Source organism: Anomalospiza imberbis, chromosome 10, assembly GCF_031753505.1.
Source record: "Anomalospiza imberbis isolate Cuckoo-Finch-1a 21T00152 chromosome 10, ASM3175350v1, whole genome shotgun sequence".
Lineage (NCBI taxonomy): Eukaryota > Metazoa > Chordata > Aves > Passeriformes > Viduidae > Anomalospiza > Anomalospiza imberbis.
Genome location: NC_089690.1, coordinates 3,808,282 through 3,826,929, shown reverse-complemented (window position 1 = coordinate 3,826,929; position 18,648 = coordinate 3,808,282). Strand labels below are relative to the sequence as shown.

The 18,648-nt window shown below is 43.0% G+C and overlaps 1 protein-coding gene across 7 annotated transcripts in view; it reads left to right on the top strand.

The window, feature by feature from the left end:
- MECOM (MDS1 and EVI1 complex locus) overlaps window positions 1-18,648 on the top strand; it is a 329,394-nt gene that overhangs the window by 292,498 nt on the left and 18,248 nt on the right. For 3 of the 7 annotated variants that reach the window (XM_068200238.1, XM_068200236.1, XM_068200241.1), the window contains 6 exons: window positions 1,395-1,611; window positions 4,663-4,810; window positions 5,825-5,981; window positions 11,330-12,692; window positions 14,815-14,902; window positions 17,783-17,809. In XM_068200238.1, the coding sequence (XP_068056339.1) occupies window positions 1,395-1,611; window positions 4,663-4,810; window positions 5,825-5,981; window positions 11,330-12,692; window positions 14,815-14,902; window positions 17,783-17,809 (2,000 nt within the window). The remainder of the gene's footprint in view (window positions 1-1,394; window positions 1,612-4,662; window positions 4,811-5,824; window positions 5,982-11,329; window positions 12,693-14,814; window positions 14,903-17,782; window positions 17,810-18,648) is intronic. The other 4 variants (XM_068200237.1, XM_068200240.1, XM_068200239.1 and 1 more) reach the window with 4 other exon arrangements.

Sequence of the window (18,648 nt, the reverse complement as noted above, 5' to 3'; positions counted from 1 at the left end):
ACTCCTCCCACACACAGATTCTTCATCTGAAACTCCTGAGTTGTTGCTCAGATTTCTCCCCCAGTCTCCAAAATCTCATTTAGCTGTGCTGCCTGTTGGACAGTGGGTTATCAGCCGCAGTGGGAACTGGGTGTGATATATCTGCTTAATGCCCAGCATGTTGCAGTTTCTGCCCAGAGGGACATTTTACAAATTTTCAGGGGTTCAGGGACAATGCACAGGGCAGGAATTATCAAGATCTCCACTTCCTTGTAACTACTTGTACATTTAAAGTAGTATTTCTTGTTCTCTTAAGAAAAAAGTGGGGGTTATACATTCATTCCCATTTGGTTTTGTGTTTGGGTTTTTCCCCCCAGTGATAACTTTGTTTAGTTATTGCTGAAGGTGTCCCCCATTCAACACACTCTTCTCCCTGCCTAGTCCCCATGGTCAAGCAGCGATTGTATAAATGACACCAGAGGAAATCTCTGTAGTCACATGCAGGATCATGTCCCACAGGGCTAATTTAGAAGCAGACTGAGCCAAAGTGTTGCTCGTGGACAGCCAAGAACAGAGCCCCATGACACTTTCTCTGGATCAGCTCAACTGTCGAGTAGCAACCAAGAACATTTGTTGGGGATTCCAGCCAGTGCCTTTCTGACTCAGAGCCTCAGGGCATTTATATCTGGAACCAAACCAGGGTGTCTGGCTCCTTGTATGGACCAACACTAGAAAATACAGCAGAAAAAAAACGTTGCGGGATGCACTTCTCCAAGTTTGTTTTTTTGGGGATTTTCTTCAGCTAATCTATTCTTTTGCAGGAATTACTAATTAAGGGAATGCAGTACTCACTCCAAAGTAACACTTTGCTAATATTCTACACTTTCCAGCAAGAAATTATGACCAATTTTTTGGAATTTAAAGCAAAGAATTTAACTTCATTTATCTCTGGCTTACTTTTAACAGGGTTGGGTGGAGTGATGGACTGTGATGAAAATGAAGAGGCTTTTAAAAACTCTAAACACCCTTTTGACTATTTTAGATGCTGGTGTTTGTGTCTCAGTCAGTCCCTTTCATTGAGAAATGCAGAGACTGGCAGCCTCTGCTGGATATCCATGTTAGACCCTGTATAATTCCATCTAGGATGGTATTTAAACACTTGTCCTTGGTATTTAAACTTTTGTCCTAAGTCAGTGTTAGGGATTCCTGTTGGATGTCACCCAGACAGTTAACATGGAATCAAAGCATTATTGTAGAGCATTCCTAGGAATCCTTCTTTCTTTTGAGGGTCTCCTCTTTTTTTAATTGAGGAGCAATTCATTAACCACACCATCGTCCAACTTCTGATGGGGTGGTGGTTAAAGAGGAGTGAAAACTGAGGTGGTGTCCCTGTGCCCAACCCCTGTGTGTTGCAGAGGAGCGCCAGTACCGCTGTGAGGACTGTGACCAGCTCTTTGAGTCCAAGGCTGAGCTGGTGGACCACCAGAAGTTCCCCTGCAGCACACCTCACTCCGCCTTCTCCATGGTGGAGGAGGACTTCCAGAAGAAGCTCGAGAATGAGAATGACCTTCAGGACGTGCATGAAATCCAGGAGTGTAAAGAGTGTGACCAAGTCTTCCCAGACTTACAAAGGTAGGAGAAGGTGCTTAAAACGTGATTGAATGGGGCAGATTCTGTGATGGCTTCAGCTGGATCCTGCAGGACGTCAGAACCTGATGCTTTCACCTTCTGCAGAAACCAAGGGTGAAGATGAGCAGGATTTCTATTCCACCTGGTGGTTTATGGTATAAAAAGCTATAGAGTCTAAATTAATGAGAAATTTGGTCCTTGTGCTTGAAGTCCTTAGTGAAAACCTTAGATTAAGAGCTGAATCTTTTGCTAATCAGATCTGAATTGGGCTGATTGCAGTGAAATCACAGGAATGGTTCTACTTCACATCGGCTGAGGTCTGGGTTCCTTAATCTGAGGTAGAAATAAATTGGACCATCTCTGAGTGTTGTTCACTGATGTTACCAATTTTGCCTTTGCAAATAAGCCATTTTAGTTAGAGATGGGTTCTAGATGTTAATAAATATGTCTATATGTGGATATTTATTTTTAGCAGTATGGTCATGACAGACCAGAGTTTGTTGTTTTCTTAAGTTTATCTCTCTGTTAAAGCAGATAGACCTGTGTGCATATGTACCCAAAACACACATAGAATGTAAACAGTACAACTTTCCTATCACTATAGTTTCTGTGACTAATTAAAATACAATATTGCAGTGTACATTAACAGCAATTTTTTCAAGTTGCTGGAAGATACTGAGAGTACACAGGAATTTTTGCAGCACATCCCTTACAGATTCACATCTTGGTGATTTCTTCACCTGGGGAAGGATAACCTCAACCAGTGTTTGATAGTAATGTTGAAATATCTCAATAGCAAAGCCCTGGGCCAGATGCTCTGCTGAGATGGGGCAGTGCCTTTCATGGGAAGCTGGTTGATATCTAGGATCTCTTGTTTTTTCAGAGTCTTAGCACCATTCCCAGACTCCCACCCTGTCTTCTTTTTTTCCCCCATTGTGTGGGCACAACCAGAGTGACCGTGAACTGCCCTTTTTCAGCACATATGCTAATCATTTGCCCCATAAAAGCTGACTTGTCAATTTAGAATATTTTGTGTGTTTCACAGAAATTGTCACTAGTCAATGATCCGAGGTCTCGTGGTGTCTGTTGGAGGTTAGCATGGTTTTGTGCATGCCCAGAGTTGGTCCCTTTGGATAATTGCTCCTGGATGTTCCAGGTGCTGATTCTGCAGATGGAGCCCACTCTCCTAAAACCGAGATGTTCCTTCACTCCTCTCCACGAAGCAGTTACCCCAGAATCATGTGGGGTATCTCAGATCAGTGGATAATCCTTGCACTTGGACAAAACTGATGGCACTGAAATTGAAACATGATGTGCCAAACATCACTGCCCAGCACAGGTCACCCCGCTGAACAGGAATTTGTACAGGCACAAGGTCTTGTTCATTGGCTGATGTTGGGCAGGGTGTGGCTCCATGTGTCTGATTTTGAGCCTGAGGAATTGATTCCAAGGGGCTGATGGAGGCAGATCAAGTCAGAAGAATTGCCTGGGTGAGGCAGGACTCTGGTCTGTGAGGTTTTTGCATGTTGGGAATTATTCAGTGTTAAAGTTCTTTTCTCCCTGCGAATGAGAGGACGATATCTAACATATGGGAATCATTGAGGAAATGTAAATTTAGCTTAAAATATTAAATATTGAAGAGAAAAGGCAGAAAACAAAGAACAAGTCATCATAAATAGATGGGCAGTACTGTGAGAAAGAGTGAAAAATGAGGGTGAATGCAGCCATTCTGTGAACTTCTGAATTATTGAAAGGCTCATACACCACACAGACAGTTCACTGCAAAAAAGTGCCAAAGTGTGCAATATCCAGATTATATAAAACAAAAGGCCCAAATGAGCCGTGCTTGAGGGTGTGAGTAATTACATGGAGAAATAGCTGAGCAGGAAGGTGGGGGTGGTGGGTCCAGAAGTGCCCAGTGCTGATGGCCAGACACAGAGCCTGGGAGCTGGTGCCACAGCCAGGGACAAGAATCTCTCTAGGTCTTATGGCATATTTGTTAACGTGATGGAAAGTCAATTGTTATAAAAAGTATTAGGAGGCAAAGCCAGAATTATTTCCCGCCCCCACCAAAAGAAGAAGAGGGGTAGAAGTAAGAGCATCTGCAGAGTGAAAGCATTTCCATTGCCTGTGGCTGAGAATGGAGGTTGCTGTCTGAGTTACCCAACCCAAAAGAGGCTGTAACCCCAGGAGGTTTTGTCACTGATTCAGCAGAGATCAGCGGGAATTTCATATGAAAACGGTTAGGCATCCCAGGCTAAAATTCCCATTTTCCAGTGGGTTTTTGTGAATCCACTCTTGCATTATGTAGTGACCTTCCCTCAAGCAGTGGTGTGAGTTACGACTCTGTATGTGACCAAGCAATACAGCTGTTTAAAAATACATATTTGCTACAAATGAATGATAAAAAATCAGAGACAAAAATTAATTGAAAGATGTGCAACAGAATTTAGGTGGACATTGAATATCCTAATAATAGACTGAATAAACCACTAAGAAATGAATGACTAAACAACCACACAATTGCACAGAGTTAATAATAATCATCAAGAATAATTTCAGTTGTGGTGTACCTTATCTAGAGGCTTCTTAAACTCATCCTGTCCTACTCCAGAGGAGTTATTCCTCATCTATTCCTGCTGTAAGAAAAATTGACTCCCATCAAAGGAGTGGATTTATAGCAGGTGGTGGCATCTAAGGTGTGTTTAGAGGGAAAGTCATAAGGCAGAAATAATTCAGACTGCAGGGAAGAATTACCAGAGTGAAATACTGAGAGGTGTATGAAATAATCTCCTTGGGGAGCGATGGCAGCAGCATCTCCTGGAGCATTTGCAAGTGGCCTGGCAAAACATGAGAGCATGTGTTATTCTGGTGGGGAGAAGGAGGTTTTGCCTTCTGGCTTGGGGTGAGCCTGCAACTCACAGGACTAATTTCTGTCAGGATTGGGCCTTTGGGGCTTTTTAATTTTTTTTTCTTTTGGCTGTAACTATGTGCTCTGCTCTCTCCTCTTCCTATAAACCCACATCTCACTGAGCCCTGTTCCTGTTTCCACAGCCTGGAGAAGCACATGCTGTCACACAGTGAGGAGAGGGAGTACAAGTGTGACCAGTGCCCCAAAGCTTTTAACTGGAAGTCCAACTTGATACGTCACCAAATGTCACACGACAGCGGGAAGCACTACGAGTGTGAGAACTGTGCCAAGGTACAGTGACTTTTTAGGCTGCCTGGCACTTCTTGTGCTGCTGGACAGGGGAGCCTGGAAGTGGGGGTGCCCCAGGCTGGGATGCAGGAGGGCATAGGGCTTCTGCTGTGCTCCAGATGGTTTCTCAAGGGTTTTCACATCTACTTTGAAAATATGTTCTTTTTCTTTCCCTTTTGATTTGGAAAATGGCTGTGGAGTCTGAAATGGGCACTGATGCAGGATGCTGAGCATTCTTGAGCTCAGGGCTTGGCTTCTTGAAAGGCTTGGTGGGGTGTAAGAGAGTCAATGAGGGGCAAGAACCCCCAGGGAAACACAAGGCAGAGGACTCCCTAGGCTGCTGGGACCAGAAACTTCAGGACACTACTGCAATATAAATCAAAAATAAGCAATAGGAATGCACTCCAGCTGCACTGAGTACAACTCTCATCTCTAAAGCATCTCCATCACTTCCCAGCACTGGGCTTGCTGTGGGGATTATTTGTATAGTATGTGGTACTCTGCTTTTGCTTTTTATCAGATTTCCAAAGCTTGGCCCTTTTTCATGAGGACTTAATTGGTTTTAGGTAGATTTGCTGCAATATTGGGAATTTCATGTTGAGCTGACACTTATAAGATGTAACCAAGCCCTGGTTTCTAGCTCTGAGTTGTGTACAGGATTACTTGTTGTCACACACTCAGGCATCAGTATAAAGTATTTCTATTGCAGTAACACTTAGAGGTTTTGAGCAGCCACATTTTCACTCATTTCCCATGAAATCCGTGACCTCAAATGTGCAATTTCTAGCAGCAAAGTTTCTGCTGCAAAGGGGTTAACAGACCTACACAATACTTGGGTGATCCTGGGAAACTGAGGCCCCTTCCTGCAGGCACAGCTTCCATTGCTGTCCATTAGCAAGGGTTTTAACCTTAGAATGCTCCCAAAAACAGCTCCAAGGTTTGAATTTTAAACGACTCTTGTGATAACTGCCTTCTTCCACAGTCAAGTTTCTTGGTTAATCAGTACTCATTTCCTAGCAGGTTTTCACGGACCCCAGCAACCTTCAGAGGCACATTCGTTCCCAGCATGTGGGGGCTCGTGCTCACGCTTGTCCAGAGTGTGGCAAAACCTTTGCCACTTCTTCAGGCCTCAAACAGCATAAACACATCCACAGCAGTGTCAAACCTTTTATATGTAAGTCTTCAACTAAACGTCTTTGATTAAGTGTTGTTTCTCTTGCCGTGAAGCAGCGCAGTCTGGAAGCAGGAGGTTGTGTTCTGCTCCCTTTGAATTCCCCACCCGTGCCACAAGGGCTGTGAGTGACTGAATGAGTTCTGGGTTATTTGTGGTCCAATGCAAGGAGTTATTTTCATGTGATTTTCCTTTTCAGACAGACACTGTGTGCTGTGTAAATGTTCCTGTTGTCCCGGGGATGTTTTCCCATGCACAGATGTAAAGTGAGGAGTGGGATTTAGCCAGAAGGAGCCATGCCAGGCTTGGTGGCTGCAGCCTCATTGCTCTGCACCGTGCTGAGCTGCCTGCTCTCCTCCTGCTGTAGGAGCAGATTTTGGGCTGCAGAGTCTCCACAGCAGATGCCATGACTTTTGCTGGATTTGGAAAACAAATCTCAGAGGCAGTGAGATTCATGTTGCCCCCTTCCTCGAGGCTCCTCTGCACGCCCCAAGTTTAAGGACTGAGTTGAGCTGTTAGATCTTCACTAACAGCTTCTCCAGCAATAAAGCTGGCCTTGGCTGTGAGCTTGGCTCTGTACTGGGCTTAAATGGGATCCTCAGCACCTCACAGGTTGCATTTGCTGCTGAGCCAGACCCTGCTTGGGAAGGGTGCAAGTTGCTTTCCCTCCCTTTCACTGGGGAAGAAGAGGCAGAAAATATTTTAAAGTATTGTTGGTAGTGCTGTTCTCCACCACAGCCTTTTCAGGCACCTGCTGTGACTTGAAAGGTACCTTGACCATCTCCCTTACTTGTCTGCTAAACCTTTCAATCTTTTGCTGCTCTCAACAACAATTTACTGAAATATCTGCACCACACCTGTGAAAAGCATTGGCCACAAGCTAATATATTTCCTCAAGAGGAGGAATATTGGCTTAAGTAGCTCATTTGTGCAAGATCTGTAACCTGCCATTGGATTAGTAATACTTTTGGTTTAGACTCCTTCAATGAGAAAGTGTATAATAGATCCAGTATTAAATATCACTAATAATTTTTAAAGCTGATTGCAGATTAAATGACTAACTTAATTAAGAAAAAGCTGATTGCAGATTAAATGACTAACTTAATTAAGAAACTAGTTTCTGGTTAGGAGGGACTCCTCAGGTAGGCCTATTGCAGTGTCCTACATAGAAATCTCTAAGTGGAAGCTCTCATGAATGAAATAATCTCTCAAACGCTTTTTTGTCCCTATTTTTCCTGATAAATCAAAACAACAACTGGTATTCACATGGTGTGCGAGGGATGAAACCCCACGGAGCAACCTACGGATAACAGCCGTGTAATTGCAGAACAAAAAGGTTTGGAGGCCACACGTTTGGTCGGCTTTGCTGAGCTGTGAGAGTGAGGTAGGGTCACCTAGAGCAGATATCTGCTTTCCACCAGAAGGCCACACACCAGGATTTACTCGTACCAGTCTGTTTATGGCAACTGTCTCTTATTTCACTGTGCCGCCCAAGCGGGAGTGAAAACTCACCAACACTAAGGTAATTACTCACTGCCTTCACAAAATCTCCAGCCTCCCCAAATAGAAACAACATGCCATAATAGACTGAACAGATTCTAAATAGTACTTACAGTAATTTTTTTAATAAGCAGAAAATATGCAAACTTAACTGCTGGCTAATTTGGCATTCAGAGACAATCACCGTGCAGAGTGCGTAGGCACGAGATTAATTTTTTGCAATTTTTGGGGGTTTGTGTTAAACCTGGGGTCCGTAGAGCAGTAAAAGCTGCAAGGAGGGGAGTCTTCTCTTACAAGTTAGTTGCTTAAAAGCATGGCAGTGAGATTTAAAGGCTGTAATAAGGTGTAACAGCAGAAATCAAACCCAGCTTCTGTTGCTTTCATACATGGAAACAATTAAAGTTGATAACCACCCCCCATCTACTAAAGTTCTAGTCATGTGATGAAAAGGAGGCAGATCTTATAACACAAATTTATCTGAGGAGTCCTGGCTCTTGGGAATATCCATGGAGGTGTCACAGTCAGTCTCCTCCAGAGTCCCTGTGGCATTGGGTGTGCCCATCATTGATGCTGTGACACACCCAGGCTTCGGGTGACAGTTCCCAAGAGGAAAAGTACTCCAGGGAGCAAGGGCTGCCACCTGGGCACAAAATTTCTTTGCCAGCCCTAAAAATTAAATAGAATGCCTGTTGAATGCAAGAGGCACCTTGAGCAAGCAGCACCTCACTGAATAGTTTTAAATAATTTCACTGCTCAAAAAGGTAAATTGTTGGTACAGCTGTTAATTGTTTGCTGAGATTATAATAATAAATATTTATGTATTTTAATGTATTGCCATTATCGATTGAACTTAGTTTAAAAACTGAGATAAAATGCATTTAGTCAAATTATTAATTTGCATCTCCCTTAATAGCCTGTATGGATATCTTAACATTTTAAGTGCATATTTTTGCTTTTCTTCAGACTAGAATATTTCTTGATATAGAATAAAATATATATATATATATATAGATAATATAATAATATTCTTCAACAAGAATATATTCGTGCTGACAATGGAATATATTAATGGAGAATAATAGTTTAATAATGTACCACTGTTCTTTAAGGGAGAACTTTCCAGATTTTAGGAAGACCTAATCTGTGCCAATACCCCTGTTTTCAGTCCTTTGCCACTCCAGCCAACCTGATCAAGGCCTTGTCTTTAATAAAGCCATGTGAATGAGAAGCAGGACCTCAATGCAACCTGGTAGAAGATCTAAAGTTCAATAAAACATGATTTCTTTTTAATTCTGCAATAGCATATCCTTGGAAATGCATGCATTTGAGATATTTCTTTTTCTGGAAAAATTCATATGGTCTATCCTGCTTTAGACATGGGAGAGGAGTAGATTCATAATATCCAGCTTGTGTGAACCATTGAGGTCAGTTTAATTTTGGTGTCTGTGATCAATGTGGTGGGAGCTGGGGAAAATTACTGTGTAAATCCTCAACAGTGAAGGTGAGGGGCCTGATTCTGTACCCTGGAGTGTGTAATAGAAATCTTATGCCGGCAATTAGGTTAAAAATAGGAGAAAATTGCATAAAAATCAGAGCAAAAATGAATGATAAATAATTCTATGTTAAATTAAAAAAATCTATGTTAAATAGGCAAATAAATTATTTTTAAAGGGACAAAAACTGCTTAACAAGAGAAAACCAAGTATTTTCAAGAAACTAGAATAATCTCTTCTCATCCTTCTTGTCTCTCTTATTTCTTTCTCTTCCATTTGTTTCCTGTCTATTTTTTGCTTGATTTTTGATTTTCTCTCTCTTCTTTCTTGCCTTTCCTTGTGAATGAAGATTTCCAGCAGGAACAGTAACTGATACACAGAAACAAGCCTCCTTCCTGAATTACCACACTGCAAATTTCCTGTGTTTGGGCCCGATCCTGCACCGTTTACCCCACGAATTGTCCCGGGGATGTCAGTGTGGGATGTGAGCAGGGGAAAGACGGGTGGATGGGGCAGGATCAGGCCCGGGAACAATAGGAGCATTGTTGGTGAGATATGGAGCAGGCTGCTGAAGAGGTAAACAGTTAGGAGATGACAACAAGTGGTGGAGTTTCTCAAGGGCAGGGATTTGGAGGAGCAGGAAGGTTAGCGCGGGCCCCGGTGCGAGTGGAAGTTAGAGGACGTGATTGCAGTTCATGGGAACCAAGAGTGCAGGATGGGATACATTCAATTCAGTTTCCTCTGCAGGCTTAAAATAGAGCCATTGTAAATTATGTCAGACTGTCTCAAATCATGAAAATGATTGTTAAAAAGGCCTCGGAATACACAATGCGCATTGTTGTGTGGCTTTGATGTGTGAAAGATGAGGGTTTATGATATAACAGAAATGAAATAAAAAATAAAGCGGCCACATGCTTTCTTCTGGCTGGGAAAAAAAATAAAAAAAGGATTTATTTCAGGGATAACAGTGTTTGCTGATAGTCGTTGTTTTCAAACAAGTCTGGAGCTGATACTGTTAGAATCAAGGTAGTGCAGAGGTACAGACAAATTTTGGCATAAAGAAAAGCACAAGGCACAGAACAGCCTTGGGGCTTGCCTGATGCTCCTGCTCATCCAAAAGATGCCAAGGAGGGACATAAAAAGTCACTGGGGAGCTAAGCATTGCCCTCTTCCAAACCCCGCTTTTACTTACAGACTCTTAACATGCTTGCTGCCCCAGTTTGCTCCTTAAGGTTTGTAGCAGCCAGAAAACCAGGAGCCTGCAAAATCCTGTTTGCCTCAGTGGCGTGATTGTCTCTCTAGTGTCTCACTCTGCACCACTGGGACCACTTCCAGCCTCCTGCCACTGTGGAAGGTTGGTGGAAGCTGAGCTCCGACGTGCAGAGTGTCACAGGCTAGATCGGGCCCTGACCTCAAGGCGGATCTGCTCCCCTGTGTGTTCCCAGACCCTCTCCCAGATGCTGCTTTTGTGAGACTGAAATCATTCTCATCCCAGAGGTGTTTGAAAGGAAATTCATTGGGCTTTTACTGAGCATCAGACGTGCAAATAAAGAGGGATTCATTCTTAAAGGAAATTGTTGTTGAAATATGGTCTATCTTGTCATGTGCGAGAGGCAAATAAGCAATATTAAGACTAGGAAAGTTAAGATGTGGAATTTAGAGTTACAGGCACCTGTGAGCACTGTATGCATTGCATGAATAGAAATGCATTGGACATATGAGAGTGCTGAGGTTTTCCAGCCCGGACTTCCATGAGATTAAATTTTTCATTATAAGTGGAAAAAAACTGTTTGTTGCATTTATACTTGGAAATAGGAAATGCCTGGTTGTCTCCTCTTTCGCCTCTTTCCTATTCTTGCAGAGTGAAAGCTCTGTGAGGCAGCTTCATCTCTGTCTGGTCCTGCAAATATTTATTTTAATGATTCATTTCCACATGGGAATAGTGACATAAATGGATGCCATTTGAAGACACCTGTGCTCTCACACAGGAGCACCGTGGGTTCATGCGGGGTCACAGCACGTGGGGGGCTCTGGGGGCTAATGCAACGTGGAATAATGGTACTGAATGTGCAGCACTGTGCGGTGCAAAGGGCAAACGAGGAGAGTGTGTCTTTTAGTGATTCCAGACCTTTTCTGCTTGGTTGGAGCAGGTTTTGGTGCTGTCTTCTGACATTTGTCTGCTCGGATGCCTTGCTTTGGACAGCACAGTTGCTTTTATACATTTGTGCACCTAGACCTCTCCCTGTGGCTTCCTCATTGACATTTGGCGGGTGAAAAATGGTATTATTTGCACAACTTTGAGGGTGGGGGCAATTACCACAAAGCCTGAGATGTGTTGTTGTTGTTGTTTACATACAGGTGAGGTCTGCCATAAATCCTATACTCAGTTTTCAAACCTTTGTCGTCATAAGCGCATGCATGCTGATTGCAGAACCCAAATCAAGTGCAAAGACTGTGGACAAATGTTCAGCACTACGTCTTCCTTAAATAAACACAGGAGATTTTGTGAGGGCAAGAACCATTTTGCAGCAGGAGGATTTTTTGGCCAAGGCATTTCTCTTCCTGGAACCCCAGCTATGGATAAAACGTCCATGGTTAATATGAATCATGCAAATCCGGGCCTTGCTGACTATTTTGGAGCCAATAGGCATCCTGCTGGTCTTACCTTTCCAACAGCTCCTGGATTTTCTTTTAGCTTCCCCGGTCTGTTTCCTTCAGGCTTGTACCACAGGCCACCTTTGCTACCTACTAGTTCTCCTGTTAAAGGACTTCCGAGCGCAGATCAGACAAACAAAAGCCAAAGTCCCCTCATGACAAATCCTCAGATACTGCCAGCCACCCAGGATATTTTGAAGGCACTAAATAAACAACCATCAGTAGGGGAGAATAAGCCAGTGGAGCTTCAACCAGAAGGGTCCTCTGAAGAGAGGCCACATGAGAAACTCAGTGACCAGTCAGAGAGTAGTGACCTTGACCTTGACGATGTCAGTACCCCCAGTGGCAGTGACCTGGAAACCACCTCGGGCTCTGATCTGGAAAGTGACATTGAAAGTGAGAAAGAGAAATTTAAAGAAAATGGTAAAATGTTCAAAGACAAAGTAAGCTCTCTGCAGAGCCTGGCGTCAATAAATAATAAGAAAGACCACAGCAATCATTCCATTTTCTCACCATCCTTAGAGGAGCAGACTGCGGTGTCAGGAGCGGTGAATGATTCTATAAAGGCTATTGCTTCTATTGCTGAAAAGTACTTTGGTTCAACAGGACTTGTGGGGCTGCAAGACAAAAAAGTTGGAGCCTTACCTTACCCTTCCATGTTTCCCCTCCCGTTTTTTCCAGCATTCTCTCAATCAATGTATCCATTTCCTGATAGAGACTTGAGACCGTTACCCTTGAAAGTGGAGCCCCAATCACCCAGTGAAATTAAGAAGATCCCAAAGGGAAGCTCTGAGTCTCCCTTTGACCTCACCATAAAACGTAAGGAGGAGAAGCCACTTACTCCCATCCCCTCAAAGCCAGCAGCCCCTTCTGCATCCAGCCAGGACCAGCCCCTGGATCTCAGCATGGGCAGCCGAAGCCGAGCCAGCAGCACGAGGCAAGCTGAGCCTCGGAAAAACCACGTCTTCGGGGAGAAGAAAGGAGGAGACCTCGAGCAGAGGAAAGCTTCAGAGTCCTCTTTGCAGCACGCCAGGCCCACCCCGTTCTTCATGGATCCCATATACAGGTAAAGGACTCTCTGCTGCCTTTCAGCATCCTTTGGTGCAGGCAGCCAGGTCTGCCAGGGCTGCCGCCCTGCTCCCCTCCCAGTGTCCCTGGAGGTGCCATTGCACTGCCAGGGCACGGGGGCCCAGGCCACATGCTGACCTGTACATGCCTCCTCACATCCCAGCTGCTCCAAGTGAGCCACGGGACTGGCAGTGCTGCAATTAGCAAGCCCTCGTTGCCATGAGTTATTAGTTCAGCCTGCATAGCTTTTCATGCAGAGGTTGAATATGTTCTCTGAGTTGGCATCAGTATTGAATGTTTGTTTATTTGATCTGTATTTGATGTCACTGGTTTGCCTGAAGTTAATTTTCTTCCTCTGGCTTCCCCTGGAGATGACAGTACCCCTTGTACTCCACTTTGCCAGCTCCTTTTGGATTCAAGAGGAGTTTCTCACAAGTACAACAAAGAAACACATTGGCCCTAAGATATGTTAAAAGTATGGGAATTCAGAATGATTTCTGCCCTTTTTTACCATTATTTGAGTATTGGGTTGATTTCTTTGGGCATTTCATTCATAGAAATGAAGGCACAGCATCCTTGTGTGCACAAAGCCTCAGCAGTGGGCTCCTTAGAATCATCACAGAAAATCTTGGGTTGGAAGGGGCTTTAAAGCTCACCTCATTCCAACCCCCTGCCTTGGGCAGGGACACCTTCCACTCCACCAGGCTGTGCAGATCCCCACCCATGGCCTACCTTGTGAAATCAGTGGGAACATTGTTGGCTTTGAAAGGTGCACACTCTCAGTGAGCTGAGAGTTTAAAAACCAGTGGTAAAATCCAGACCTTCTGGTGTTTCCCAGCAGAACTGAGATGAATCTCACTGGGATGTGAATTTCACCTGCATTCTGTGTGTGTCAGCCTCCCTTTGCCCTTTCTGCACTTATATCTCTAGCAAGTCAAAGTCATGCATCTAAATTAGTTTAGAGAAATATTAGCCATAAAAATATTCGTCTGTAATATAAATGACTTATTTTACAGCCTCTTGTTATTAAAAAAGGGATACTGCCATGTAAATTATGTTAATTTATTACTTTATCTGAAAAAGAAATGCTGTGGGCAAAGTTTTCGGAGAGTGCTGGTGCATAAGACAAGAAGTCTGCATTATGAAGAAACAGGATATGATGCTATTTAGTGAGATGGTTTTATTCATGCCAGATTGATATCTGTGTTAGACCATAAGTTTTCTTTGCGTCATATTCACTTAAAATGCCTGAAGCAGCAGAAATAATGATCCGTGTTTTATGGCCCTGCATTACCAACTAATTAAATTGCATTGCAAACTCCCCTGCCCGGGGCAGAGGGGTTGGAACAAGATGATCTTTAGGGTCCCTTCCAACCCTAACCATTCTGTGAGCCTACATTTCTATGATTTAAGTGAAATCTGTACAAATTCTGGCAGCACAGCACGAGGCCAGTTATTACTGAGCCTTCCTTTGCCATGAGTTACCTCTACACATGGACAGCATGATTCATCCATGAAACCATGCACATCAGTACCAGAAAAAGCAAAACCCTCAAATTCCCACGCTGTTTCTGCATTGTCCACGCTGGGTTCTGCTGCCACGAGTGAATTGCAGGATTTGTTGCTGGCACCTCAGATTCAGTGTGTTCCTACAAGCCCACCTTTCTTGCCCTGCTTGACCTTGGCTGTGCACAGGGGAGGTTTCCAGGGTGGTGGCTGTGATGTCAGGTGTGGACAGATGGCAAGGGACCCATTGCTTGAGGCTCTGTTGCCTTGAATTCCTCTCCTCTTAGTGCTGAGCTACTCAGTTGCCTAATTTCTGTATAAAAGTGTTTGGTAGTTAGTCATTAGTTCCTATTATAATGGTTATCAACCTTTTGAAATGGGATTATTCCCTATTTAAATGGTATAATCTACTTTAAAGGTGATTCCCAGCCCCACCCTGGCAGTAATGAGCTATGTGTGGGAATCAAGACTTGAATCCTCCCTTATCTTTTACTGTTATCTCCTAGAAACAAATTGCTTGATGTGTAAGTGCCTGTTTTAAACCTGAGTAACTGTATGATAATTAATATCCGAGACTGATTCATCACAAGCAAATCTAATTTTAACATTTACAGAGTAGAAAAAAGAAAGCTAACTGACCCACTGGAAGCTTTAAAAGAGAAATACTTGAGACCTTCCCCGGGATTCTTGTTTCATCCACAAGTAAGTATTTTGGGAATTTTGATGTTGTAAACAAGCCTGTTGATGCTTCAAAGCAGGTGCAGAGAAATGAATGCAGTCTTAGTAATTTTTGGATTTCCTAAAACACACAGTTTTTGCTGGACCATTGTGGTGGAAAAGCGTAAGCATTGTTCTGAGCTTCTTGATGTTTTGCAGATGAAACAACATGTTTTGATTGTAGAGGAAGCCAGATTCGAACTGAGTGTGTCTTTTAGAACCATTTTCCTCCAAAGCCATAATGTAGCTACCAACGTTTGCAGCCACTTGTGTCTTCAGCACCCTCCTGTGCTCTGAGCAAGGAGAGTCAGTGTTGACTACGAGGAGTTGGTGCAGATTCACAGTAAGGCCAGAAAAGCTGAACATCCCACTTTAAAAGGGATTTTATTTTGTTTAAGGACTCTCATAAAAGAGAGAAAAGTTTCCACCTGTTGTTTGCCAGCCTCATAGTGCAAACACTCCATGGTTTCTTTGGTAGCTGCTGTGGGCTGCAATGTGTGCAGTGTGTGTAGGATCCCTGCTCCTCCAGTCCTGAAGAGAGACTTTATGAGGGCTGCTCGCTTGTTCATAGACCACAATCCTGGATGAAAAACATTTAGGAGGGTGTCCCAAAACAGTTTAACAACTGTGATGTGTATGTGGCATAGGAAGAGGATCTGTGTGCAAACTACACGTTGCTTTTCTTCACCAGCACTGCGCCCTCATTTTGTTTTCCTCCTCCTTGCTCAAGGAGATTTTGCTAAAAATCTCTATTCAGTCTTACACCTGCAATAAAATCCTCTGTGGTATTTACAGATTTGAACTCCTTGCTGACTGTGGGCTGTTTCATCTTAGTAATGACCCCCTCTACACATCCTGTATTTTAAGCACATGACCATGAGCTGCTGTCTCTCGTTCAGGTTCCTCTGAATTCTTGGGCAAAACAGCCCAATTACTAGTTGGGTTTTTTCCCCAATGAAGTCCTAAGTCACTATGTCCTAACTTGCATGGAATATGTTCTGAAACATGGCACTTCTGCAGAACTGGGAGGACCAGCTGATAGCATGTTGTGCATGTTGCAGATGCACAACATCCCTTTCCAATTTCAATATCTGAGCAAAGTGTTGGATTGTGTATGAAAGTATTTAGTACTATTTACATGCCATGAGTATTTATGGCATTATGTAAGTATTTGTAAGCATTAAATAAGAATTTAAGATGTATTAAAATCATTGAGAATTCATGTGCAACGTTTAATAGCAGCTTAACACCTCCTGCTGAGTTACCTTAAATAAGGTAAACCTGCCCAACTGGCAAAACAAGTGAAAATTCCCCTTTAGTAGCAGGTAGTGCTAATGCACAAAGGACCTCAATCTGCTTTTTGTCCCTGCTGTGAAACATGCTGGTTCCTCCCTATCATGTCAACGATTCTGTTAGAGCAGCTAAGGAGCTCTAAATTATGAGTAAATTATTTAAATGAGGGCATTTTAGATACTGCATTGATGGAAAAAGCAGGATTATTTTGCTTAGTGCTCTCTAGCTGTTCAGAGGCTGTAGCTCAGAGTGGTTCAGTGATGTTGGATTTGGGGGTTCTGAAGGTGTTGCTGCAGGTTGGACTGATGACAGTGGTAGGTGGGGTGGTCAGTGAGTGGGAAAGGGGCTACTGGGGTAAAATTCACTGTTTGGAGTTTGGTTGTGGTGGGCAGGAAAGGAGTTGGATATTCTTTTATGTATTCTTTTATGAAGTTGGGTATTCTTTTGTGTGTCTTGAGTTACCTGGGGAACTGGGAGTCAGGTGAGGATGTGTGGATGAAATGGAGACCTTGGGCATTTCCCTGTTAAATGGGAATGATGTCAGGCTTCCACCCTCCGTGTTCTGTCCCAGGGAGTTGTTGGATCTCCTGTTGGTGCCCGAGGAAGGTCCCAGTGCTGTCACCAAGGCTGTCAGTGTAGGGAGGAGGTGTCAGGTGCCACCTGAGCCAGCTCGGTGGGGCAGAGCCAGCCCCCAGGGGCAGGAGGGAGGGCTGGCTCTACAGAACCCCCTCCTCCACATTTCTCACTGTGCAACAGAAGAAAAAGTCCATGGCAAAGCCTGGCTTTGGTTTTATCCCTTACCTGAGTGAGAGGGATGGTGTCTGTAACTTTGGTGTGAGCTGGATCGATACAGAGGTCAGGAGTGTAAGAGGCACTAAGGAACATTGTAAAAGAAAACCAAACCACCAGCACATGTCCTGTCAAAAAAGTAAATGTCAAAATGCTTGCTTGCAAACTTTAATGGAACAGAAAGGAGCCTCCTGTTTGCAAAGGCAGAATCTGGCTTGGTATTTATAGAGGGCTGGGGAAGGGCTTCCAGAAAAGCTGTTTTTCCTTTATAGTCCTGTTCACCCCTGTAAAAGTACAGGTGGGGAGTGCTCCATGAGTTTTCATTTTCTGCTGGCAGGATTTAAAATATTTACAAACTTATTGTTCATGTCCTAAAAGCTTGTGGTTTTGTTGTTGAATTTATTCCTGAAAATTGCCATCTCAGGGGCTAAGAATTTATTATTTCTTAACTGGATAATATGACAGCAAACAGATGGATCTTTCAAATAGGTTTCTGAAATAGAACTTACAGACATAAACCCTGAAGTCTGTATCCTGTCCCTGGCTGGGCAAAATTCCTCCCGTTCCCAAAAGCTATGAAAATTAGATAATTTAGTAGCATTCCACAATAATTTGCCATTAGAAGGATTGTAATTTTTGGGAAGAGAACACCCCTGTCCAATAAATCATTCATAAAAGCATTTTAATTAGTATCTTTAAATAAAATCTTAATAAGTACATTGATTGCAATAAGGATTCCAATGCAGGAATAATGTGTTCTTTTTGTTTCAATTTTGCTCCCAGTTCCAATTGCCTGATCAAAGAATTTGGGTAAGTTCATTGCTTATATTTTTAATTTAACCACTGTGAAATAAATTGCATAAGAAAAATATAATATGAAAGATAACTTATTATGCTCTCAATTATGGAGCATGCCACTCTTTCCTACAGGGTCTTACAGCTGAGCAGATAAATATGCTCTTATGAAAAATTGGCTTTATTTTTATGTACCTGATCCTGCTGGTTTTGTTTGGTGAAGGCAATGGGAGCTTTACCTGAGTGAGGGTTGTAGAATGCAGTCTTTTGTTTATATGTGACTGAAATTGTTCCAAGCCATTTTCCTTCAGAGTTTGCAGTGAAATTTTCAGGCTGAAATCTTGTTAGATAGCAATAGTTAATAAATATTTAATCTGCATTAAAATACAGAGTCTCAGAGGATTTTATGTTTTTCTCTCACTTGACTTTGGTGGTAGTCACTTTAATAGCTTTGAAATTTTGAGCCTAATTGCTCATTGCAGTGCTTAAAGCAGAAATAAAACACCCATTTATTTGCTGTGTTTAGGTCAAATTTGTCCTCTGTGTATACTTGCATCATCCTCCTTACACGAACAGGAATTGTGCTTTAAGTGCACTACGGGATAAATTTGGGCTTTCTCATCTATTTTTATAAAACCTTGTTTTTAATACTTCTAAATTGTTCATAAGAAGGAAAAAAATAAAAAAAGAAAAAAAGAAAGAACCACAGCAACTGCTTTTGCAGATGTAACTCCAAAAACGCCGTGTTCTGATCTCGCACTGCTGGCTCCTCAGCTGCAGCGCCGAACCCAAAAATGCTTGTCCCAGATTTTCCCCACCTTTGGGCTTTGGAGGGGAGAGCTGGAGCCAGGAGG